The sequence below is a fragment of the Lipotes vexillifer genome, unplaced genomic scaffold (assembly GCF_000442215.2).
Source record: "Lipotes vexillifer unplaced genomic scaffold, Lipotes_vexillifer_v1.1 scaffold79, whole genome shotgun sequence".
Classification (NCBI taxonomy): domain Eukaryota; kingdom Metazoa; phylum Chordata; class Mammalia; order Artiodactyla; family Lipotidae; genus Lipotes; species Lipotes vexillifer.
The window spans coordinates 84,569-111,206 of NW_006775678.1; the positions used below are offsets into that span (position 1 = coordinate 84,569).

Below are 26,638 nucleotides of genomic sequence, written 5' to 3' on the forward strand. Positions count from 1 at the left end.
GTGACAGTAGATTTACCTATACCTCATAATACAGCGATTGGCAAAACAGATTATTCTCCAGCTCCAATTAAATATATAGGAAACAACACCTAGTAACATTTCCCAAAATCTAGAACACTGAGAGAAGTTTGCAAAGGAAACCCTAAACTGGGTTTTGGTTTAACCAGGAACCAACCCATAAGCAAAGCATAACCAAAATACATACCAATATTTCCAATGTTATATGGACATCTCTGCTGGCAAAATGGGAACAGCTATCAACTTTGCTACATTAATAAGAATATTAGGGTAGCCATAAAAATAAGGGTTATTACACAAACATAGAAAGTGGCTTAAGGTTCATTACTGATCCATTATACAGCTGCATTAAAGCACTGAACACTGGAAGCCACTGCCTTTCACCCACCATTTGTAATTCTCAGTCAACTGGCTAATAACTCAAGGGACAGATGAACCATGAGATTTCCAACGGACTGACCTGAACTCTCATGTTTAAAACAGACAGACTGGATTTGCCATTCAAATCGAAAATGATTTATCGTTTCCTTCCGCGCTCAGGTTCCCTGGTTATTTTTGCCAGGGCCAGATCTACCCTCCCACTGTCAGAGAGAAGCCTTACCTGTGGTAGAGCAGCTGTACTGTGGATACTGTGTGAAAGCAATCGCCCTTTCCAGCCCATCTCTCTCCATCTCTTCAATTGCTTCTTCTGTTAACGGGTGGACATACCGGAATCCAATATAGTATTTGTGAGGGGCTATTAGGAAGCATGTGTGGAAAGGAGAAAGCATTCATCTTGATATAGCTTCCAAACAGAATGCAGTGTCCGGAACAAAGACAGTTAACCTAATTTCCTATGATACTGATAATGTGAGCAAGTTTAGAATAGTCCTTGGATTTTAGCCAGTCTTCTGCTAGTATATGGATTTTTAAAAATTATTTTCTGTGTTCAACCTCCCCTCTCACACACACACCTTTATTTAGCATATGGTTTTTAAAACTCAAGCTTCTGGGCCTTATTCTCTGCTCTTGGCTGAGATAAGAGAGACTCAAGAGCAGAGAGCATTTATCCTTAAAGTATAACCTCCTCTTATGTACCAGATACCATGGGAGACATGGTGCTTTTTTTTTTCTCATCTAAACCCCATTTTTCAGATAAGGAAACAGACTCTCAAAGGTTAATGAACATGCCCAAAGTCACAACTAGCAGATGGTTGAGATGAGATTGCAACGTGGGTCTCCCCACCCCAAAGCCTGTGCTCCTTCCATGGCTCACCCCCAGCCTCTTCCAAAACCCGGGTCCCCTCCTTCTGTTCCCTCAGACCCCAGGCCACCTAGTTTATATAAAAGCTCTGGGATACTTGATAAAAGTGCACTAATAACAAATGATTCAAATGATTCTCCTCACTTATATGAAAAACAAATCAACGAACAAACCAACAACAATGCTTAAGTTGGAGGCGCTAAGTGGGATTTAAAAATCATTATTCTGGCACCTAAATGGCCCAAGTCAGGGCACATCTTTGCAGTCCTTCTATCACTTTACCAATTCCCCCTCTTATCTCCTCCTGTATTTTAAAAGCTTCCTCAACCAATTTCTTAGACATTTATAAAATCATAAAACTGAAAGTTTCCTAAAGTTACCCAGTTTTGTTTCCTTGTCTTTTCATAGGATTACACTCAACTTATACTCAGGGATGAAGTTGAAAATACACTACATAAACATTAAGTAATAGTGAACCTGAGATGACGTTACTGTCCAGGCATAAGCCAGGGCTGCAACTAAGAATATGACACTAAATTGCCTCAAGAAACATTTAGGTTGAAGTGAAGAAAAAGATGATACATGTATTGCGTGTGTGTGTGTCTCTCTCTCTATATGAGTGTGTATATACATATGTGTGTATATTTTATACATATGTATATATGTGTGTGCTACATATAGATATAGATATAGAAAACATTCCTCAGAAACTTGACCCAGGGGACTGAATCAATGGAGCATGTTGCCAAGAACAGAAGCAGAATATCGACAGGGGAAGAGAAGCATGTCTGTGCAGGGCAAGGACAGTCTGATCCAATATTCTCCGGTTGAGAACTACAAAAAGAGGAAGGAAGGAATACAAATGAAATCATTCTCAGCTGCCTGTCCATTCTAGGCTACCAATTTTTTGGTCTCTTGCATAAAATATGGTGACCTGCGGTTAAAACACCCCAGAGGGCATGGCCCTGTAAGCAAACTCCAAATGACTGATTGTTCAAAGATTATGTGGTTCGTGCTAAAACTGCCAACTATCACAGTATCATCAAGTCCACTTTTCAGGAGCTCTTGGTGCTCTGAGCTGAGGCTGAAGTGGAATTTGCTTTCTAATCTATCTTGAGACAATCCAATGATCAGATTGACACAGTAAGATCCCCTGAATGCTGTGGGTCAACCAGCTTCTCCTGTTTTCTTTTCAGCTGCCCTGTAGTTGAAAGTTGTAGCCTAAATGCCTGGGGTCTGGGAGTTCCTCAAATGTTACAGATTAAGAGAGGTGGAGAGGCGTCCCTCACAGATAAAAGCACGGCAGTGACCGTATCTGGAAGTGAGACAGAGTAAAATACTCTGGGAAGAACAGATAATGCTTTCTAAACGGTCCAATTCAAGACGGCCTGCAAAAACGTATTTTAGAAAAAGTGACAACGCACTGTCTCCGACTGGGTCTATCCTGAGGAGCTAACAAGCATGCACGGAGGCTCCTGGCTCCCCCCGCAGGAGCGCGGGGAGAGGAAGAAGTCTCCTGGATGTCATCTAGCATCACATCTGGTGGGCAGCACATCTGGCCAGAGTGAGCGCCAAACACATGACTCGCTGGCCCAGCCTCGTCCACCCTCAGAGCAGCTGCTCAGTGAACACTCCTGGGTGAGAACTACAAAGAAGTAAAAAAAAGGAACAAATAGAAAAGCCATTTTTTAAACAGTAAAACTTCATTAATCTCCAGTCCATTCATTTAGCACGGGCAATAGTTCAAATGTCTGATTCGTACATGATTCTTTGAGAGAATGGTGTGAAGTTATTATAATGCTTTGTAATTTGTATCAGATCATGAACCCTATGCCAATGGTGAATAATAAAAGCTCACATTTCCTGAATTTTTATCATGTACACTGCACCGTGCTAATGCCTTTCAGGATTATCTTATTTCATTTTCACAGTGGTCCTATGAGTTGGGTTCTGTTATCATCCCCATTTTCAAGATGAGGTTTAGTCGGGTAAGTTATTTGCCTGACGTCACACAACCAGGGATGGGGAAGCCAGCTCCATCTGAAATGAACCCATTTTGCATCCAATAAAGAACGAAATTATTTTACTGAGTAGCACTTACTTAGAGCTTCATTAAAAGCAGCCATGTATAACTAAACTATAATTTTTAAAATGTATTTTAGATTTAGACTTTTCATGAAGTGAAATGATTGCACTTCTCATCTATTTCCTTCTGTGTCCACTAAATGACCACAATGCAGTATTACTACATGAAACCAATTCCAAGTCACATTCCCTCATGTAACGCACTGTAATTAGTCAATAGTAACTCTATGCAGAGCCTGTGCAAGTCTCAAAATATCTATACTGGCCACCAAGCAACAACTACTTGCCCCAAAAATGAGAGCCTGAAACATTTTTATCTGGTTGTAATCATCACTTTTTTTTTTTTTGACTAAAGAGAACTTTTCCAAATACATATAAACAAATAGACACAGTTCAAAAGTAAATTTTATAATTATGTAGGAAAAAAAGTATAAGAAGGGAGGAGGAATGAGAAAGAGATGAATAGAAAGGAAACCCGATGATGGCCATTCTGACAGGTGTGAGGGGATACCTCAGTGTAGTTTTGATTTGCATTTCTCTAATGATTAGTGATGTTGAGCATCCTTTCATGTGTTTGTTGGCAATCTGAATATCTATCTTCTTTGGAGAAATATCTATTTAGGTCTTCTGTCCATTTTCGGATTGGGTTGTTTGCTTTTTCATATTGAGCTGCTTGTAAATTTTGGAGATTAATCCTTCGTCAGTTTCTTCATTTGCAAATATTTGCTCCCAGTCTGAGGGTTGTCTTTTCATCTTGTTTATGTTTTCCTTTGCTGTGCAAAAGCTTTTAAGTTTCATTAGGTCCCATTTGTTTATTTTTGTTTTTATTTCCGTTTCTCTAGGAGGTGGGTCAGAAAGGATCTTGCTGTGATTTATGTCATAGAGTGTTCCGTATAGCTGATTCACTTTGTTATAAAGCAGAAACTAACACACCATTGTAAAGCAATTATACTCCAATAAAGATGTTTAAAAAAAAAAAGAATGAAAGAAAGAAAGGAAACCTGAAAGCAGGAAGGAGAAGCAGCAGGAAGGGGCGAGGGAGGGAGGGAACCCAGTGCTAGCCCCACCCAGTGGCAGCTGGGGCTTCACTGCCGAGCTTCAGGTCCACTCAGCAAAGCATGAACAGCAAGCAGGACAAGAAACTTCTTTCTGGGTAACCTGGGCGAGCCCCGAGGGGGCCACAGGGCCACATCTGGTAATCTTCTTGCTCTTCAATGCAAAGTTCCCCCAAAGAACCTGCTAAACTTTGAGACTGTTTCCTGTTTCCTATATCCACACTCTGTGTGATCATCAACTGCTATACTCGTTTTGTAGGGTATCCCTCCAGCAAGTCTTCAAAGGATTTTTCTCTCTGGCCCTGGAGCAGCCTGGCCTACAGCAGCAAGGCCCCACTAGACTAGAAGCTTCTTGTAAGTAGAAACCATGTTTTTCAACCGTGACTAGCAGTACTGACCAGTGCAGGGCACTCAGTAGGCCACTAATGAATGAATGCGTGGGTGGTCTTGGGCCGCATTAGACACCCCCAAAGCAGGCTTGCTTAAATGATGAGGTGGTCATCTACCATGCAGCAGAAAGGCAGAATTGAACTTGCCTGCCTCAGAGGGTCCCAGCGTGGGCCACAGAGGCTGGTGATATGCCCTAGGGTCATCAACACCAGGTATCTGATAGCAAATGGGACACTGCTATACATCCAGGTCATTCCATGGGACTGTTTCCAGACCAACCAGGGAGGCAGAGGCCACTGCTGGCCTGTCCGGTCTGGAGAAGCCAGCAGTCTCACCACAGAGAAAGAAGGAAGTGGGAAGGATGCATATGTACTCCTTTTTCAAGGCTGACAGCTCTACTAGGGCTTTTATGGTGATGGGTGCTAGACTAAGACGTCAACAGGAAAAATGGCATCTTTCCGCTGCCTTCGTCCACCGAAGACAGCATGGCGATTGCAGATCTGGTTCACGCTAAACATTTTATCGTGATAAGTGGTTCATGACTAGAGAGTTTGTTCTCCATCAGGTAGGTGTGAGGTGAGGTCAGCCAAGTTTCCCTCACCCGACATTTTAAAAGATATGCTGTGTCACATGTGGCTGAGCTGTGTAAGAAATGCCCTGAAGCTACAAGTGAAGGCAGGGAGAAAACCTAATATTCAAAAGCACAAGTGAACAAGAAAGAAAGAAAGGAAACCTGAAAGCAGGAAGGAGAAGCAGCAGGAAGGGGCGAGGGAGGGAGGGAACCCAGTGCTAGCCCCACCCAGTGGCAGCTGGGGCTTCACTGCCGAGCTTCAGGTCCACTCAGCAAAGCATGAACAGCAAGCAGGACAAGAAACTTCTTTCTGGGTAACCTGGGCGAGCCCCGAGGGGGCCACAGGGCCACATCTGGTAATCTTCTTGCTCTTCAATGCAAAGTTCCCCCAAAGAACCTGCTAAACTTTGAGACTGTTTCCTGTTTCCTATATCCACACTCTGTGTGATCATCAACTGCTATACTCGTTTTGTAGGGTATCCCTCCAGCAAGTCTTCAAAGGATTTTTCTCTCTGGCCCTGGAGCAGCCTGGCCTACAGCAGCAAGGCCCCACTAGACTAGAAGCTTCTTGTAAGTAGAAACCATGTTTTTCAACCGTGACTAGCAGTACTGACCAGTGCAGGGCACTCAGTAGGCCACTAATGAATGAATGCGTGGGTGGTCTTGGGCCGCATTAGACACCCCCAAAGCAGGCTTGCTTAAATGATGAGGTGGTCATCTACCATGCAGCAGAAAGGCAGAATTGAACTTGCCTGCCTCAGAGGGTCCCAGCGTGGGCCACAGAGGCTGGTGATATGCCCTAGGGTCATCAACACCAGGTATCTGATAGCAAATGGGACACTGCTATACATCCAGGTCATTCCATGGGACTGTTTCCAGACCAACCAGGGAGGCAGAGGCCACTGCTGGCCTGTCCGGTCTGGAGAAGCCAGCAGTCTCACCACAGAGAAAGAAGGAAGTGGGAAGGATGCATATGTACTCCTTTTTCAAGGCTGACAGCTCTACTAGGGCTTTTATGGTGATGGGTGCTAGACTAAGACGTCAACAGGAAAAATGGCATCTTTCCGCTGCCTTCGTCCACCGAAGACAGCATGGCGATTGCAGATCTGGTTCACGCTAAACATTTTATCGTGATAAGTGGTTCATGACTAGAGAGTTTGTTCTCCATCAGGTAGGTGTGAGGTGAGGTCAGCCAAGTTTCCCTCACCCGACATTTTAAAAGATATGCTGTGTCACATGTGGCTGAGCTGTGTAAGAAATGCCCTGAAGCTACAAGTGAAGGCAGGGAGAAAACCTAATATTCAAAAGCACAAGTGAACAATTTTCCAAGTGAGATGCTCTGCCGAGGGCTGGAGCCCTTTGTCCCGTGTGTGACACAAACAGTGGATTCTGAGAGCAACTCGAGCTGATGCTCAATGAAATGCTTTTGGTCCTGCCTAGCAGGGCTGCTGTCCATGAGGGTCCCCACTGTGTCACACTGTCCTGATCCTGAGCCCTAAACTGTCTGCAATGAACACATTTCATGTGTCCTAAGATGCACAGTATTTGTTTTAACACCTTATATTGGTCTACAACAGACACCGTCTTAAAATTAACTGACAGAGGTCTTGTGTCTTCGTAGTATATAAAAACAATGGTGCGTCCTGCAGTCAATGGTGTCTTGAATGCAATTAAATACGGCACTTAGAGTTCCTCCGTGTAGTTAATGTTTCATTCTGCACATTATAATTTGCGTTAGAGGCTCTCAGAGAACAGTCACCAGATGTGTGTAATCCTCTTTTTAGTGCCATGCCCAACGAGGCACTTAAATGACTCACAATCATGGTATTGCCAAGAGCGGAAAGCGGTTGCTGAAAGTTGCTTAGAGCCGCATGGCTGCAGTAGCAGCTAGCTAATTCTGCTCTAAATGCTGATCTAATTAGTCATCCACACAGAAAGAAACAACAATAGCAGCAGCCTCAACCTATTTCCCAAAGATTTCTTTCCAGGACGATGATGTATGCATATGTTTTTTCATGGTAGGTAGCCTCTTCCTTATAATCCAGCTCAACTTAACACACACCTCCAACTTCCTTTTGAGACTAATGTTCCAAAACTTTAGCTTTTTTATTTGTAACATAAGGAAGTAATAGAAAAGGCATACATCTGGGGACAAAGGAAAATGCCACAAGAACTGAGTTCAGTGGCCGGGCATCATGTAGGAACCCCTGCAAATCGAAAGCTGCTGGTACCCAGAATTGCATTTGTCTTCCAACAGTGTTGTGAATTTCATAACTATACTTTGAAAGAACAAACCTAGTGAGATGTGAGTTGAGAAACACCATACCTGTGTGCGGGGACAACTCATCCAGCAGCTTCACCATGCCTTCCCCTTGCTTAGTAGTCCACATCTTGATGGGGGATCCGCCTCCAATCCTGCGGTACTGCTCCTGAATTTTGGGGGTTCGGCGTTTGGCAATGAATGGTCCCAGCTTACTAAATCATTGAACATTGAAATCATTTTATTCCAGCTAAGCAACCTCAGAAACATTTTCTACTCAATTAAAAAAAAAAAAGATAAGCAAAATTTTAAGAAGAGCCTATTAAGATCAAGCCTTTAAAAACAGAAGCTCGAGGTCATTGACACCAGCCTGCTCTTTCGGCCCAGATTAGAGAGAGAGAAACAGTCTCTGAGGAGTATCCACCCTGCCCTACAAGCTGTTCTAGCAGCAGGCCCTGAAGATTCAGGAACTCAGACACCTGTGCAGAGCACCTGGCTGTGTGCTAGCTACTAACTTACCACCTCTGGATCCTGCACCTAATAGGAACTAGGACGTACAAGACATTAGGCAGCGTGCAGCTCTCTTATTTAAGAAAATGCATGTTAATCCTATGATATACTTGCCAACGTGAGCAAAGATGTATGCACAAGAATGTTCATTGTAACACTGCAAACAATCTAAGTGTCCGTTAGTGAGGCACTGGTTAAATAAATTAAGGTATGACCATACAATGCAATTCCATACAGTCATGAAAACAGAATGAGCCAGATCTATATAATCTGTTATAGAATAATCTCCAAGAAAAATTAAGTTTCAAAAAAAAAATAGCAAAGTGCCAAATGATGTACATAAGTACATTCACGTTTGTGTAAAAAAGGGGGGGATGTGTGTGTGTGTATGTGTGTGTGTGTGTGCGTGTGTGTGTGTGTGTGTGCATGTATATATACACCTGGATGTGCCTAGACTATTTCTGGACCTAACAGTGCCTACCTCCGGGGTGGGTAAGTGGGAGGCTGGAGTCCAAGGGGAAAGAAACACCTGCTTTTTACTATAAACACTTATTAACTATTTGCAATTTTTTATCATATGCATATATAAGTTTTTTTATTAAAAAACCCTATGCTTGGGCTTCCCTAGTGGCGCAGTGGTTGAGAGTCTGCCTACCGATGCAAGGGACACAGGTTTGTGCCCCAGTCCAGGAAGATCCCACACGCCGCGGAGCGGCTGGGCCCGTGAGCCATGGCTGCTGAGCCTGCGCGTCCGGAGCCTGTGCTCCGCAACAGGAGAGGCCACAGCAGTGAGAGGCCCGCATACCACACACACACACAAAAAAAAACCTATGCTGGGTGCTCTGTGAGGACCTAGATGGGTGGGGTAGGGGAGGGGGGTGGGAGGGAGGTCCAAGAGGGAGGGGATATATGTATGCATATAGCTGACTCACTTCACTGTGCAGCAGAAACTAACACAACATTGTAAAGCAATTATACTCCAATTTTAAAAAAAAGATATTGTGAAACTCAGTCATATACATCAAAATATACAACAAATATCAATCATACCTCAAAAAAAATAAAGAAAGAAAGGAGGGAGGGAAGAATGAAAGGAAGGGAAGGACAGCAAGAACTCAATTCCACAGCACAAATGAATAATACTCATTGTTTCCCTGAGTGTTAGACAGTTAAGTACAAAGTGCAAATACATCTTTAAAGCTCCTTCAGCTGTGTCCAGACCGCTGCAATTTCCAGAGCTCTGGGGAGGAAACGGCCCAAGGGGAATCCTCGCTAACTTGCTTTCTCTCTCCCCTACAATTCTTCTTACATCATAGCCTTCTCATAACTAATAGAAAATAATAATGCTGCTCTAGCACTACCATATGTGCACTAAAACCGTTTATTTATTTATTTTTTAACTACAGAACTGAGATACATGGAAGGCAAAATGTACGCACAGGTTATGGATAAGTATAGGCATTTACATGTATCTTACTTTTGAACAGGAAGTGTCATGAGGTCTCGATCCGAGAAGAGCCTCAGAAGGAAGTCGTGAACTTCTCCGACGGTTCCAGGGCCTCCCATGTTCAGCATTAATATTCCAGTTTTCGGCTTCCTACATAAATCAAAAGGCAACAATTGATTTGTAACACTTCTATGGCAGAATTTTGTTTCTGCTAGCAAACTCTCATCTAATCTGTTCAATGCAAAGATGAAAAGCTACAGATCTCTTCACTGCCGTCACAGTGAACACATGAGGCCTCCAGCTCTGCACAGTCCAAGGTCCCAGCTCAGACTCTGACCTTCACCTCCTAGCTCCATCCCTGTCCCTGGACTTTCCCTGGGCTCCAAATATTCCTCTATTAAACTGTCAGCCCTGAACAAAGATCTTTGGGGATTCTTTGGGGACTGAGGGTCAAGGTGTAAACCTAAAATTGTCCTGAGGCTGAAACACTTGTTCATATGACTGCCTCGTGCCTACACAGGTTACCTGATCTCTCCAAGCTTAAGTTTCCTCATCTGTAAAATAGAGAGTCCACCAATTACCTCAAAAAGTTATTTTGAGAATTAAGTGCATAATGTACTTATTCAGCACAAGCTGGCAAAAACAGTAGGTTCTATTCTACACAGGGGAGCTGTGGGTTTCCCTATAATTTTAAACCTCCCCAGTAAACTATCAGCCCTTATTTACTCCCTTCTCTTTAGTTAATTATTAAATTATTAATGGCTTAAATTATTTCTTGCTACTCTGCTTCCTTCTCCAGAGCCTGCCTTTACTCCTGTTCAGTGTCCCCTGCTGTGATAAACTACATTTCTCACTTTACACTCACCTCACCATCCTTCATATAAAACCCACTACTTAGGTAATTCCTGTAAAACACTGTTCTGAATTGTTCAAATTAGTCCCAGGCTAAAGAATCAACCACTGGATGAGCAAAAGGAAACAAAAAGAAAGCCATGCAGCTTCTGGGAAATTTTTTTTAAAAAGGACTATGCAAAAATGTAAACTTATAAAATCCAGAGCAGCTCCAAGGCCTGCACCGCCGAAGTGAGCCAGGCCAGGATGAGTTCTCTATTCCTAAACCAGCCAGGGGGCAAGATGGAGCCAGAGCAGGACCAAGTGTCTCCCCTGAGCTTCGGGGGAGCCACCAGAAGACCATGACTCTGGTCGGAACCACAAGGTCAAAGCCTGAGATGGGAGCGTGGAGAACTGCGGGCCTGTCTTTCCTCGTGTGACAGGAGTGAAAGAGGCTGCCGGTGGGGAAAAGAAAGGACAAGGAGTGTTTCTTCCACTCATCCTTTTTTTTCTTTTTGTGCACTGTAAACATTTAGATATAATTCACATACCATAACACCTGCCATTTTAAACTGTACAATTTGGTGGTTTTTAATATGTGCTCAAGGTTAGGCAACCATTACAGCTATCTAATTCCTAAACATTTTCCTCAGCCCCCAAAACCCCACTTATCCGTTACAGCCATTCCCCATTCTCCCCCTCCCTCACCCCTGGCAACCACTAAATCTACTTTCTGGGCCTATGGATTTGCCTATTCACAGAAATAGAATCATAATATGTGGCCTTCTGTGTCTGGTTTCTTTCACTTAGCATAAAATTTGCAAGGTTCATCCATATTGTAGCATGAATCCTTCCCTTTCATGGCTGAATAATATTCCAACGTATGGGTATCCTCTCCATTGACTCTTGATAAAGCAGCCGAGGAATAAGCAGCCTGATGTTGATTTAAAACACCATTATTACAAATGCCGAGGGGGTCTACTTTCTAAATCTCCTATGCCAAGACCACCTCTAGCTAATGCAGTGACTACAGCAATCCTGCTGAGATGGGTCTCGTTTGGAAGATTGCTCTTAAAGTGTTCTAAAGCTAATGATATCATGATGACATTTTAATTGTAATTTTTTAAAAAATGTTAATAATGTTTGGCAATAATTTTAGGCAACAGTGTGTCAAATTTATACAAGTAAAAACCATTTTCTTGATCAAACACAGTATAGGTGGATGAAGTAGAAATCTGAATTCTCAGCCTAAGTTTTCAAAATAAGAACCAAATTCTGGGGAAAGGGAAGTGCTCCATCACAATGAACTCAGAGATTTTCTAATTTAGACCCCATTATATAGATTAAGCAAGTTCACTTTTTTCACATCATTGTCTTAGGCCAGGGTTTCTTGACCTCAGCACTGCTGACATTGGGGGCTGGATAATCCTTTGTTGTGGGACTGTCTTGTGCTTTGTAGGAGGTTTAGTGGCAACCTTGGCCTCTACTTACTAGATGGCAATAGCACACACCCTACCCCAGCTGTGACAACCAAAAATGTCTCCAGACATTGCCAAATATGTCCCAGGGACATAAATGATCCCCCATCCCACCCTCTGTTCAGAACCACTGTGTTAGAGGAAAGGGGTTTAATCTCTTTTTACTAAACCAAGCAACCACATTGAAGTTGTTGTTCCATAACTTTTCTACCCCCTCGGGCCAGAAGTCCTATCAATGAATTAACAAACTGGTGTTTTGTTTTCCTGATACCTGAAAATTCCAGATTCATTATATTGTGAAATTGTAATATTCCCTTAATCTTTCTACTTAGGCCACTGGTGTTCTGGGATTCTGTCTCTCACCCTCAAAAGCTGTGACTCACAATAAATTAAGTGCATTTTTCCATGGATTGCTGCCAGTTAACAGATTACTGGTTAAGAAACCCCACGCTAAGAGACTTACCTAAGCCACAGAGGGCATCAATGTGCAAACGGGATTTAGAACTGTTTTTCATCTATAACATCTGAGCTCAGAACAAGAGTGGCTTTAAATGGGATGTTACTCTACCCTGCAAACCCATGTTTTGCAAACCATGTTGATCTTATACATGAAAGAAACACACAATTTGAAAATACCTAAATACGCTTGCACTTAATTCAAAACTGTGTTGTGCATGATGAATGGCGCATTAGGAAGCCCTAGTTCAACATCCCTCTATTCCCGAATGTGAACTGCAAAGCTTTAGTCAAGGGTTGCTGTCTCTTCTCCCCTCCAGACACAGAACATCTGACACCGAAGTCTGAATGGTCAAGTTCCCCTTGTTTGAATGTAAAAGCGTGTACGGCAAACATATTGAAAGCTTCTCATTTGAAAAGGTTGACACATTTTGCCATTTATATTCTTGCACTCTCAAAATACGAAGTTTTTCCTTTGAACTATTAATTGGACAAACCAAAACTTAAGCTCATCAATTAACAAAGGAACAGATTAATTCTATTCTACTATATATAGTCATCATCAAGATAAAAAACAAATCCCAGCTCTTCATTAAATCTCCAAGATGTAATTGGCCAGAGGATCTATGCTGCCTCTGGAACAGGGTTTGGCAAACTCCAGTCCATGGGTCAAATTTGCCCACACACCCCCTGCCTACTTTTGTAAATAAAGTTTTATTGGAACAGGGCTTCCCTGATGGCTCAGTGGTTAAGAATCTGCCTGCCAATGCAGGGGACATGGGCTCGAGCCCTGGTCCGGGAAGATCTCACATGCCACGGGGCAACTAAGCCCATGCTCCACAACTACTGAGCCCGCACTCTAGAGCCCATGAGCCACAACTGCTGAAGCCCGTGCACCTAGAGCCCGTGCTCTGCAACAAGAGAAGCCACTGCAATGAGAAGCACACACATCGCAACGAAGAGTAGCCTCCGCTCGCTGCAACAAGAGAAAGCCCACACGCAGCAACAAAGACCCAACACAGCCAAAAATAAATAAATAAAATAAATTAATTTTTTTAAAAAACGTTTTATTGGAACAGAGTTCCAGTCATTTGTTTACGTATCACCTGTGGCTGCTCTCACATTATGATGGAGGAGGTGAATAGCAGCAAACAAGACCAAATGGCCCACAAAGCCTGAAAACATGTACCACTCAGCCCTTTGAGGACAAATTTGTAGTGTAGTATTGTCTAGAGTAGTCTGAGCACTAAGCAGCACAAGGCCTTCATCATATCTGGCATCAGAATGACTCACAAAGACACTCACCACTTCATCATCTCTAATTTTTTTTTTTGCGGTACGCAGGCCTCTCACTACTGTGGCCTCTCCCGTTGCGGAGCACAGGCTCCAGATGCGCAGGCTCAGCGGCCATGGCTCACGGGCCCAGCCGCTCCGCGGCATGTGGGATCCTCCCAGACCAGGGCATGAACCCGTGTCCCCTGCACTGGCAGGCAGAATCCCAACCACTGCCCCACCCGGGAAGCCCCATCATCTCTAATATTTAAAACCCAGAAATAACCTATGTGCCCCATAACATGAGATTGGATAAATAAATTAAGATTTAATAAAATACTCTTAGGCTATTAAAATTATGTAGATTTTTTTACAGTTATGTGGTAGACATTAAATAAAAAGAGGAAGTTATAAAAATAATATATGTAGTATTATCACATTTTGATAAATATATACTGAGTAAATATTAATAGATACAGGTATAGAGACAAAATACTGGGTGGTGAGATTATCAGTGATTTTTTTTTTTCCTGTCTGTATTTTCTAAAATGAACTGATTTCTTTTGCATAAATATGATATAAAGTTACTTACTAGAATTTGGGAGTCTTTTTAGATTTTTATTCAATTTTAATAATTTAATCTTAAGGCGATTTATTTATTTATTTATTTTTTATTTTTTATTTTTTTAACTTTCCGGTACACGGGCCTCTCACTGTTGTGGCCTCTCCCGCTGCGGAGCACAGGCTCCGGACGCGCAGGCTCAGCGGCCATGGCTCACGGGCCCAGCCGCTCCGCGGCATGTGGGATCTTCCTGGACCGGGGCACGAACGCGTGTCCCCTGCATCGGCAGGCGGACTCTCAACCACTGCGCCACCAGGGAAGCCCTTAAGTCAATTTATGTTGTTGACTTTTGCCACCAGGATAACATAGTAATGAGATAATTTTTCTCCCAGGGTTCCACATCCAATCAGTTCTTCAGTTTACACCAAATACTTACCCCAAACCCTAAATACTTAAAGCACTTTGTACTATGGCTGAGGTGAGAAAAGAGGGGCCGTGGGGGACAAGGAGGAGTGGCGTCCTGCTGGGCATGCCCCCAGGATGGAGATAGTGTCTGTGCTTCCTGTCTCCCTTCCCACATGTGGTTTTTCAGGAGGCCCGAGAGTCGAAAGGAGATGATTTGGGACCCCACCCTACTGCCCTATCCCCAACAAACCTCAGTTCACTAAGTGCTCCATCATCATACCCAGGATCACAGAATTAAAAGTAACAAACACAAAATATGACTATTTTCAAAGCTATAAAGCTCTCGTGGAACATCTGGTCTACCAGAAAGGTCAAGGCGCTAATAGTCCACAGCTACTTTCTCTCTGCCCAGTGTTAAAGTGCATTACTCCTATCTGTGTACTCATCTAAAAAGCGACCTTTGCAGTCTTCTGTTGCCTCTGTACCAGAGGAAGACTTGAAAACAGCTGTGGCCTCTGATATTGAAGAGGACACCCAGTAGCAACACCATGCCTGCTGACGTCCACCCGCAAACAGCAGAGGTGAGGTAGGGAACGTACTTTGTTTCTTTAATAAACTGTAAATCACATTATGGCATTTACAATAATATTCACTGCATTAACAGTTTACTACAGAAATTCTTGGTGGATTAGTTATTCCTTTTCCTGCACAGGAGATGTATTTCGTAAGTATAATTATGCTAGGTTCATAAACATATTTCCAGCATACACATAATTTCTGTTATGGGACATATTCCAAAACTAAATTCCCACACGATCTGCAGATTGTTTGTACTCAACTCTGTGTCCTTTAACAAAAGCCCTGTGGGATTTTTATTTGTCAACCAGACCTCAATAAAGCTGGGGGAAAAAATTTTGATAGAAAATGTAAAAATCTATCAAAATTCAAAAACACTTTTAAAGCCTTAATTGGGGGTGCAATCTATAAGTTTAACAGCTATTGAAAGGAAGCCAAGAAAATAACATACCACTCCTTACATACTGGGTTTTCCCAGTAGCTGGTATCCACCGGTGTTTGCGTCAAGAAAGAGAAATCCTTATCAGTACCTAAAATTAGACTCATACCTGTTCCCCGGCTGAACTTGAGATCTGGGGCTTCTGGCACGTTGGGCTGTTTCTGTGGCGGCTGCTGCTGTGGCTGCACCCAACTGGCACCTCCGTGGCTGACAGGCCCTTGAGCCACCATATACCACTGTGACAAAATTAAAGTGGCAGCATGAAATCTAGCTGGAAAGTAATTGCTTTTGAAGAGGTCATCAGAGCATAATTCCTGGATCTAAAATTTAATAGAGATGCTACAGCAGAGGTGATTTCCCCAGCATTTCACTGCAGGTGGGTGAAGGCTCTTAAGACCTCTCTGAGGGGGTGGGATGGCGTCCCCTAGGATGGCTTACAGGACTTGCATGGAGCCTTTTTAGAAGCCACACACACCTCCTCTCACTGCCTTGGCCGCCGCTTTTGATATGACCCCTCATGAGATCACTGCATGTTATGACGGCAGCATACTGCTCATATGAAAGGTGAGGAGCCTGCAGAAAAGGTTAAGAAACATTGATTTAAGGAGTGGAAACTGGGCCAGTTTTCTACCACTTGCACAGATCTCATATCTGCCTCCTAGCCTTCTCCAATACAGTACCAGAACTAAGAACCCCAGAATTGCCCTTGGACTCTGACAAGGGCCGGGGGACGGAGGTGCTCTGCTTTCAAGGGCCGATTCTGGTCCACCTCCTTCTGCACCCTGCCCCATGGGGTATGCCATCTGCATGGCCAAGGATTCATGGACCCCCAGAGTCCATGCTCCCCCATTCCTGACCAGGCTCCCAGGACCCAGGACCTCAGAATTCCTTGCCCCAAAAGCTCCACTTCCGGGGTCTGGCGCAGGCCTCTTTCCTGCATCCATCCTCCTGATGGCAGATCGCACCATCAGTATAAGCAATTCTTGATCTGAAGGGTAGCCAACTGGTGGCTGTTCATAGGGTCAAGAATGGAGCTTGAACATACATACACACTGGAGTATGCACAAGACTCTTCACCATGGCGGGCAGGCCAGGAGTGGGAAGAGAAGCAGGGAAGTCTGCCCTCCCGAGGCAACTTTCTCAAGGCCGCGGCATTTCTGTAGGAACTGTGAAGAGTTCAAGAGTTCACCCTTCCAGGCCGTTAGCAAGGTCTACTTGTCAGCACAGCAGAACAGAATATAATTCACAGTCTGTTAGCTTGCTGTATACGGGTCTTGTCCCGGGCACCACAAAGTTAGTTGTGGGCCTGGAGAGCCTATCTGAATCGAGGAGTCCATGGGCCATACCCAGTTATAGCATGAATGGCATTCATCCTTAAACAACACAGAGTGAAATTAAACTGAAACCACACAGTAGGTACTCAAGATGGCAAAATGCAGGACAGTAGTTACTACTGTGCCCCGCAGTATACACACAACCTCCCTTCCCCAGTCTCAAACCAGCGGGTCTGAAACCAGCCTGAGATCAGTCTCCTTCTACCCTCCTCCTACTTATGAGTCAAATGTGCTCTGGTGAGGAACCCGGGCTGTGGACCAACGGACCCGACTCTGAATCCAGTTCTGCCACTTACTAGTAACGTAACTGGGGCTGGGTTATAATCTTTCTGAGCCTTAGTTTCCCCAGCTGTAAAATGGTGAAACTCTGCTATCTGCATCCTTGTAAAGATTACAGCAGATAAGACCAGTGGAGCACTCTTCACAGGGCCTGCCTCATATATTGGTACCAGTATTATTTTCCTTGGTAAGTGTCTAGAGCATGGGGACTATACCTTCTCTGATTTTTTTTCTTTTTTTTTTTTTTTATCACCTAGCAGGTCTATAAAATGTAGGAGAATGATATTTCCAGGCCACTTAGATTTCCAACTATCCAGATTGTGCACATTCCCAACAGAGCCAATTACGTGAGCTTGAGCTGAACAATCCTTATTAACTCAAAGCAGAAGTGCAAAGATTGACATAAAGAACTTCAATTCCGCTCACATGAAGTCTCAAACCAACTCACATCTCCTTATTTCAGACAAGTCCAATTCTGAACTGCACGATGAGATTTAACCAGGTTCTCAATCAAGCTGCGATGTCTGCAATTCCTTATATAAATGAGGTTATATCAGATTCCATGAGGTATCAGAACTTTGGCATTACATAATTTGACTGCTGGTAATATAATAAGATTTCCTCCTGCAAACTTTAAAAGGGGGTGGGGTGGGGGTAGGGAATAAGGATGAGACTAGAGTCTAGAGTACATTAGCCTAGTACACTAGTACTAGAGACTAGAGACTAGAGTACATTAGCATTGCTTAGTACAGTTTGGGAGCTGGTAGCTTTTCAAGCTGCTGAAAACTATTGCCATGCCCTCTACTTACAAAATTCTCTTCTCTGAGGTTAAATAAATTCTCAAAGAAGGTGATGCTAATGATGGATCCTTTCTGCTCAGGATATAGGGTTAACACACCCACCTCTCAAGGACTTCTCTGAAACACTCCTCTCCCTTGATGATCTGAAGACTCCAGAAAAACACAGTATCTCCTACCAAATGATTAGTATTAATCTAGCTAAAGAAGTTTAAAGTAATTATTCAAAGAACCAAATGAGACTCCTGAATACACTCAGCTCACAGCTTAAGAGAAATTCGAAGGCACAGGCAGCATCGTGTGGTATAGAGTGTGTGTTCTGGAGCTAGAGAGATCTGAGCAGAAATTCCAGATAGGACCAAACAAGCTGTGTGACACTAATTGGGCAACTCACTGAGCTACTCCAAGCCTCACTTTTCTCATCTGTAAAACAGTGATAAGGCCAAACTTGCAGGGCTGTTGTAAAGATGAGGAAAATTTTTAAAAATCTATGTCCAGCCCCAAGAACAGTGTCTGGCACAATGCATGAAGTAAGAACACTCAATAGTAAGGATCTGTCCACTTATGAACTAAGACCAGTTAATTCTAACCCTACTCTTGGCATGGACAACTGGTCTACCTTTGGAAGGCCTACAAACAATAAAAGCTATAAAACCAAGGGATATGCAGAAAAGATGATGTAAGAAAACAAAACTTCATTAATTCCTGGACACACCCAATAGGTGAATCATTCAAAAGTATACCTGTGACTTAAGAAGTTCATGGGTATCAAGTGATTCTCCAAAACAAGTATTTAATATTTTGGATGCTTGGGGGTGGTACATGGGAGGGTAGAAAACAAGATACACAAGTACCTAATACAGCCCTTTTCTATCACACAGCAGATGAAGATTATTTCAAAAGGTCCTTATAAACATGAGTATCATTTTAAAAATTAACAGAAATAAGATTCTGTATTGTAACTATTAATAAACACTTGGTGAGGGAAGGCTTTAAGAAAAAAATTGTTATTTTTCTAGTATGGAGCCAGAATGTTCTCATGTATTAATTTAAACATTGATATTCTTTTTTTTTTTTTTTTTTTTTTGGCGGTACGCGGGCCTCTCACTGTTGTGGCCTCTCCCGCTGCGGAGCACAGGCTCCGGACGCGCAGGCTCAGCGGCCATGGCTCACGGGCCCAGCCGCTCTGCGGCATGTGGGATCTTCCCAGACCAGGGCACGAACCCGTGTCCCCTGCATTGGCAGGCGGACTCTCAACCACTGTGCCACCAGGGAAGCCCATGATATTCTTTTTTATTATTCTAGATTGTTTTTTCCAATTACAAAAGACATATATGCCTAACGTAAAAAATCTGGAAAGAAAACGTCACAAAGAAACCATAATTCTTTATTCTATTAACTTTCTAAAATATACGTATATACTATATACATATATACTAGGGAGCTTCTTATTAATTCTGTACTATGCTAAAAACATAGAGTGTAAAACTTTGCTTTCCTACTTTGAGAATTCATTTTGAGAAATACTACTCAATTTTTTCTAACCCAGATGTTAATCCCTTCATATAAAACAAGATAAAGTATTATAACTACATCTAAAATCAGAGTCTGTAATTCAATTGAACTTCAAATCTACTTCTGCTGTGGTTTCTGAATCCTTCCACTTGGTTACTTATAACCTGGACAACAAAGCATTTAAAGTTTCTCATATTGTTCTATGACCTCAACTCTAGAGACTGTCAGACTTTCTTTGCCACAGGAAGGGTCAGTGAAAGAAAAGGCTAATTTGATTCTTCTTTCAGCCCCGTTCCTGGCACTGTGCTTCCTTTTCTTAAAAGATAATGTCTTTCGTCTCCCACTGCCCTTAGTGACCGGATTGTCATTGGACACTGGGTCCTTATTATTTTTCCAACAAAGGCACCTGTAATAAGATACGGAGGTTCAGAGTGGACTCTCCACTCCTTTTCAGTAAGTGACAGATTGATGAATTAGGGAACTTCTTAGAAAAATGTCAGGTCTGTGTCCAGTCATCATTCAAATATACAAATTAAGCATCTTAGTAGGTGGCAGCCTTTTACATACTAATAACTGAACATTTTGAGGTTATCTATGTATCTACTGTGTGCCAGGGACTGTGCTACAGGCTTTACCTGTATCCTGCTAATCTTCACGGCAAGGCTATGAGGTATTACCTTCTTTTATGTTTAGCAAAGTTCAAGCTGGGGTGAATGCCTCACTCAGGGGGGTCACAGGAATGCTGCAGAGCTAGTGACCCAGCCAGGTGTTTCTGAACCAGAGTCCCGTCCGCTCATCCTGTGGACACAACCTACATTCACGTCTGTATCCGAAAAGTGTGAGGTTGTCCATGGGTCTTATTTCTTCTCCAAATATCTCTAGAAAATACTAGCCTGAGCTGCCCCGCGGCGGGTCCTGCTGCCAAGGACAAGTGAGCACCGGGTGACGCCAGGGGCCAGGGCAGCAGTGGGCACAGTGTGACCTCCACCACCAGAGAGGGAACCCCAGGGTAGATGCCCATGGTGATAATGAGTATAATGATGCCAACGGTACTGTCTCTGTGGCAGGCCCTTAACACACTCTGCCTCCCGAAATCACAACAATCCTGCGACTATCATTATTCTTATTTTACAGATAAGAACTAAGGCTCTTAGAAATTCAGCCACTGCTCACGGCCACCCAGCTGACCGATGTGACTCCGGGACCCCTCCTCGCGGCCTCTCAGGGTCCTCGGGGGACCCACGTACCCCACTCTCGCCCCTCCCAGGGGAGCGCCCCTTTCCGGATCCTTTCTCCTCCCCTCGCCCCGTCGCGGGCAACTTCCTGCGCAGCCCGCCGCCGCTCCTTGGAAGTTCCCAGGCCCGGGGACCCCGGCGCCAGCTGCCCGCTGTTCCCGCCTCGGCGGCGGCCGCGACAGCCCCACTTACGCCGATCGCGGAGCAGGACGCCCGCAGATCGCAGGGCCGCAGCCATGTTTGTGCTGACTAAAACCATTCCCGGGGCAGCCTCGGCCCGGGACCTGGGTTCCTCCCGCTGCAGCACACCCAGGCGCGGGCCCCACCAACGGCTAGCAGCAGACCTCAGCACCCACCACCCACGCCTCCTTATCAGGCGCTGCCGCTCCCTGCGCCCGTGCCGTGCACCCGCTCATTGGTGCCGGGCAGGGGCGGGGCTTCACGGGCGGGGCCAGGTGGAGACACTCCCCTCCCCGGGAGCCCGCCTTGCGGCAGCGAGGTCCCCAGAGTAAGAAAGGGTCCCAGGCTGTGCACTTGGCACCTTCCACCCAAACCACCAAAAATCCGTGCGGGTCGCCCTGAACGAACGCCCTGGTTGCATGCGCCCACCTGACCAAGGCAGGAACTGCAGCCATGACAACGCAAAGAACTTTCTTGACATTTCCACTACTATCACTTACATATGACAATGCTTTTGCCTCAATTCTCCAGTTTTGTGGCCTAGTTACAGCACAGCTGTACCGACCCTGTTTTATTTTGCTTTGTTTTCAGAATGAGAAAAGGAATTATTTTATATCAGACATTCATGACATACTTGTTAAGTTCCTCTGAGGTATCTATCTCTATGCAGCAGAGTTTCACAGCTGGGACCAGAAAGCAAACATTAGGCTGCTAACGTGATAGCATTAGGAAAAGTGAAGGCCAGTCCGGCAAACACATTTTTTGGAGGGCTGGTACAGTGAGGTCCGTCAGTATCCTGTCTGTACACCTTCGCAGGGTGACTGCCTGGCCCCAATCCCGCGCACAGAACAGGTGCCCCCCTCATTTCTAGCCCTTGCTACATTCCCACACCTCTGCCTGCCCATCTGGCCCTAATGCTCAGTGCGTCTCGAAGTACAAGACCAACCTTTGGAATAGAAAGGTGTCAGGTACCATTCTTTCATTCACTGAACAAGTATTGAGCACCTACTGTGTGCACTGGGAAAACAGCAGTGAACAGAGCAGACAAGGGGCTTACATAGGGATTAGGGGAGAGACAGAAAATAATCACAATATGTAGTATTTAGGGTGATGATGAGCATCAGAAAGAATGAAGCTATGTAAGGGAGATGAGGGAGGGGAGGCTAGTGCAATTTGAAATAGATGGGTCAGAGAAGACCTCACTGACATTTGGGCAAAGACCTGAGGAAGTAAGGGGGCAAGCCACGTGGAACATTCCAGGAAAATGGAATGCAAAACCAGTTTTCTGTAGCTAAAATGTATGCTCTTCATTGAATTCGTTTATTTATTATTAAAGTGGGTCCTCTTTCTGGTTATCAGCTTGGTGTAAAATGTCAACTTAAGTGGATTGCCTTTCATATTATCTACACAATCTTCAAATCAGGCAAGAGGTGTCCCCTGAGAAACAGACAGTAAAACTTGCTCCTTGTATCAACTGCTTTCCTATACATTTTGCTAGCTCTCCATTCTCAGAATGAAAATTACATTAGTTTAATTTGCCCTTTGAAGAGGTGATATTTATAGATAATATACTCCTCTACCTAAAGCCTAAACCCATTGCTTTTTTTTTTTTAAATTTACTTATTATTTTATTTATTTATTTATTTTTGGCTGCGTTGGGTCTTCGTTGCTGAACGCAGGCTTTCTCTAGATGCGGCGAGCGGGGGCTACTCTTCGTTGCGGTGCGCGGGCTTCTCATCGCGGTGGCTTCGCTTCGCCTGTTGTGGAGCATGGGCTGTAGGGTGTGCGGGCTTCAGTAGTTGTGGCTAACGGGCTCCAGAGCGCAGACTCAGTAGTTGTGGCACACGGGCTTAGTTACTCCATGGCATGTGGGATCTTCTGGGACCAGGGCTTGAACCCGTGTCCCCTGCATTCGCAGGCGGGTTCCTAACCACTGCGCCACCAGGGAAGCCCCCCATTGCTTTTAAATCAACTACACAAAACGTCTCTACAGTTTGAAATGCTGTGCTGGAAAAAGTGTTGACAAGGCCAGAGAAGTAGAAAAAGCCAAGGGTTTTTAATGACTGAGCTATGTGGGCTCTTCTCGGCTCAGGAGGCTCAGGATAAGTCACCCTTCCATCCCGGGTGCTGTACCGCTCCTGCTAAGTGGAGATAGCAGGGGTCTTCTGGTCCCTCCCAGGGAAATGCTGATGATTAGTGACAAGGCATAAAGGTGCCAAATCTCATGTAATCAACATTGGGGCAAGTTAAATTTGTATCTGGCCAGAAAAAAGAAAGGAACGAGCAAACCATGCTTTATTAAATATATCAACATAATAACATTTAAAAAAATGAATCAGCACCATTTCATTCATTTTCCTTTTACTGACTCTCAGAAAACTCATTCAATATTATACTCATGTATAAAACCTCCCGACACACATATTAAGACTCATAGGTTACAAATGGAAACAGAACTTCATTATTTTTCCCCAAAGAGCTCTTCATGACATTTGTTATTTCTAATCTATGGCTTATTTCTTACAAAAAGCATCAAATACAACAGCTTTTCAGTGAGTAAATTTTTATGTTCTTTTGAAGTGGAAACAGATAAAATATGCTTTATATGGGTCCTTTTCAAAACTGATAGGAAAACACAGCCCTTAAATCAGAAGATGTGAATTCTAAATATGGGTTTTACTAAGAAATCCAGAAAGCCCTTGAAAGGCTAAAGAAATTTATAAAACTATATGAGATTTATATACATATGTATATATATATTTTTTTATGTATATATACACATATGTATGTGTATATAAATGCATTTTTTTCTGGCTTAAATATCTGTACCAAAATTATAACCACTTCCCTTAACAAACAGAAAGCACCTTCTCTGGGCCAACTCAGATAAGCAACACTCCCACCACCCGGGAGAGGGTTTGCCTGAGCTCTGGTGACTTAATTAGTGAAGAAAGCATTCTCTTCTCACAGACAGCACTCAGAATTCAGCCTGTGATCCTAAATAAAATGAATTTGTTGGTTTCAGCTCAATGCTTCAGGAAAGGGGGGTGGGGAGATCCCCTAATTCATTATTTGCCATGATTGGCACCTCTGAGCTACACAAACTAAATTTAGATTACTCAATTCTGTCTCCTTAATCAGAACAACAGGGCGAGGATGGGGGCATTCAGTGCAAGAGAAGCAGTGGCTGCGTGAAGCAGACAAATGGTGAGCTCTGATGAAACCTGACCGATTGTCCCCACAACTGTTTTAAGCAAAGAGGCCACCAAATGCAAGCCAACGCGATGTGCATTTTGACTGCCACTCTTAACCACACAGAGCCTTAAGCCCACTAGTGATGATGGGTTTATTAGTTCATCTGCACATATTTTCTGAGAGTCTACTATGAGCAAAGCGTTATATTGGATACTGGGAAGGATAAAAAAATAAACTGTACTCTCAAGTAGCTCATTCATTTATGAAACAAATATGTATGGAGGGCATGCCTAGGTCAGGCACGTGGCGGGCACTGAGCATTACAGCAATGAATTGGACTATCTCTACTTTCATGCAACTTACATTCTAGAAGGCAAGGCAGACAATAAACAAAAGATACATACCATAAGGTTAGCTATGACTAGGAACCATGAAGAAAAATAATAAGCCAGGCAAAGGAATGGAGAGAGGCAGGAAATGTCAGTTTTGGGGGTTCAGTGGGACAGGGCCTCTCTGCAAAGCTGCCAGTTGAACAGGGGCCTGTGGGGAGTAAGGGAGGTTCTCTGTGGAAGCGCTTTGCAAGCAGAGGGATCAGAAAGTGCTGGAACACATTTGAGGCTTGTATTAGTTCCCCGGGGGCTGCTGGAACAAAATACCAGAAACCAGGCTGCTTAAAACACAGAAATGGGGGCTTCCCTCGTGGCGCAGTGGTTGAGAGTCCGCCTGCTGATGCAGGGGACACGGGTTCGTGCTCCGGTCCGGGAAGATCCCACATGCCGCGGAGCGGCTGGACCCGTGAGCCATGGCCACTGAGCCTGCTCGTCCGGAGCCTGTGCTCCGCAACGGGAGAGGCCACAACAGTGAGAGGCCCTCGTACCGCATAAAAACAAAACAAACAAACAAAAAAAACAGAAATGTATTGTCTTCCAATTCTGAGTCTGGAAGTCCAAGTCAGTGTCCACAGGGCCATGCTCCCTCAGCAGTCTGTCGGGGAGAATCCTTTCCTGCCTCTTCCTAGCTTCTGGCGGTGGCCAGCAACCCTTGGCTCTCCTTGCCTTGTAGCATCACTCTGATCTCCGCCTCTGTGGTCATGTAGCCTCTTCTCCCTGTGTGTCTCTTTTCCCATAACCATCTTCCCTTCTAGAAGGACACCAGTCGTATTGGATTAAGAGCTCACCCTATTGACCTCATCAGAACTTGGTTACATCTGCAAAGACCCTACTGGTAAATAAGATCATGTTTCCAAGTACCAGAGGGGAGGATTTCAACATATCGGGTTATTTTTTTGAGGAACAGGGACACAGTTCACCCCATAACAAGGCCTTGAGGGACAGTAAAGAGACTGCGTGGCTTGAGCAGAGTGTGTGGGGTGGAGGGGAAGGAGTTTCGGCCTATTAGGTGATGAAAGACTTCATTTTATCAAGTGATCTCCCTCTAACAGAATGATCCATGCTTATGGTTCAAAAGGTTCACTTTGCCTGCGGTGTAGAGAGAAAACTGGAGCTCTTGCGCCAGTATTAAGACACGTACCACATGACTAAATGATTTCATTTTCTCCTAAGGGTTCTAATTCTTTTTGAGATCATATTGGGCAAGAGTGTTTTTCTCCAGAGAGGTCTCTGCCCCCGGGGTGGTGGGAGGGTCCCTCCAGAGCATTTCTGGTCTGCCTCTGCCAGGATTGCAGGGTCCCACCAGCCTTAGATGGGGTTTATGTACATTTCTTGGCTTGGTAGTGCTGCCCTTTGCAGATACATTCAAACCAGAAAAGTTGACTTTTTCCAGCAAGCTTTCATTCCCTGTCCAGAGCCCTGGGCAGGTGGCAGTCTTCCATGTCCTTCTCTGGCTACAGGGCCAGTTTTCTAGATTTCACAGAAGGGCCAGCCCCCCAAGTCCCTGTTTCATGCAGGGAGGGGTCTAGCCCTTGGTCCACTTTCCTGTCTGGGTGTAGGGTGGGCATTGTAGGAGCTGCGTACATGATGTGCTCACTCTGTGAAAATTCGTAGTGTTGCACACTTATGATGTGTGCCCTTTTTTGTACAAATAGTATACTTTAGTATAACTTTTTTTTTGCGGTACGCGGGCCTCTCACTGCTGTGGCCTCTCCCGTTGCGGAGCATAGGCTCCAGACACGCAGGCTCAGCGGCCATGGCTCACGGGCCCAGCCACTCCACGGCATGTGGGGTCTTCCCGGACCGGGGCACGAACCCGTGTCCCCTGCATCGGCAGGCGGACTCTCAACCACTGCGCCACCAGGGAAGCCCTAGTATAACTTTTAAAAAGACCCCCGAGTGCCTTTATCTGGGTTCGATTCTCCCTCTAACTCCCATACCCAACCTAACAGCTCTGGTTTAGAGACCCTCTCTACCCCCTCCTCTCCAATTCTGATGCCTAGAGGTGTTCCTTTCACTCAGCTAAGAGGAGGGTCTGTGTGGGATTATTATATTTATCTGGTAGAGTTACCTGTTTATAGTGGGAGAGGAAGAGATGAGCAGAAGTTTCCCTGAT

At 44.3% G+C, this 26,638-nt stretch overlaps 1 protein-coding gene across 2 annotated transcripts in view; it reads right to left on the reverse strand.

Annotated features, from left to right (window-relative positions):
* The window catches only part of FECH (ferrochelatase), a 40,067-nt gene extending 14,743 nt beyond the window's left edge, over positions 1-25,324 (reverse strand). The window contains exons 1-6 of one of the 2 annotated variants that reach the window (XM_007450104.1): positions 25,311-25,324; positions 20,951-21,003; positions 15,690-15,834; positions 9,610-9,729; positions 7,689-7,837; positions 620-754 (exon numbers count right to left, since the gene is read on the reverse strand). In XM_007450104.1, coding sequence (XP_007450166.1) covers positions 620-754; positions 7,689-7,837; positions 9,610-9,729; positions 15,690-15,834; positions 20,951-21,003; positions 25,311-25,324 — 616 coding nt within the window. Of the gene's footprint in view, positions 1-619; positions 755-7,688; positions 7,838-9,609; positions 9,730-15,689; positions 15,835-20,950; positions 21,052-25,310 lie in introns of those variants that run through there. The other variant, XM_007450103.1, reaches the window with a different exon arrangement.
* Between the last annotated feature and the right edge of the window lie 1,314 nt (positions 25,325-26,638).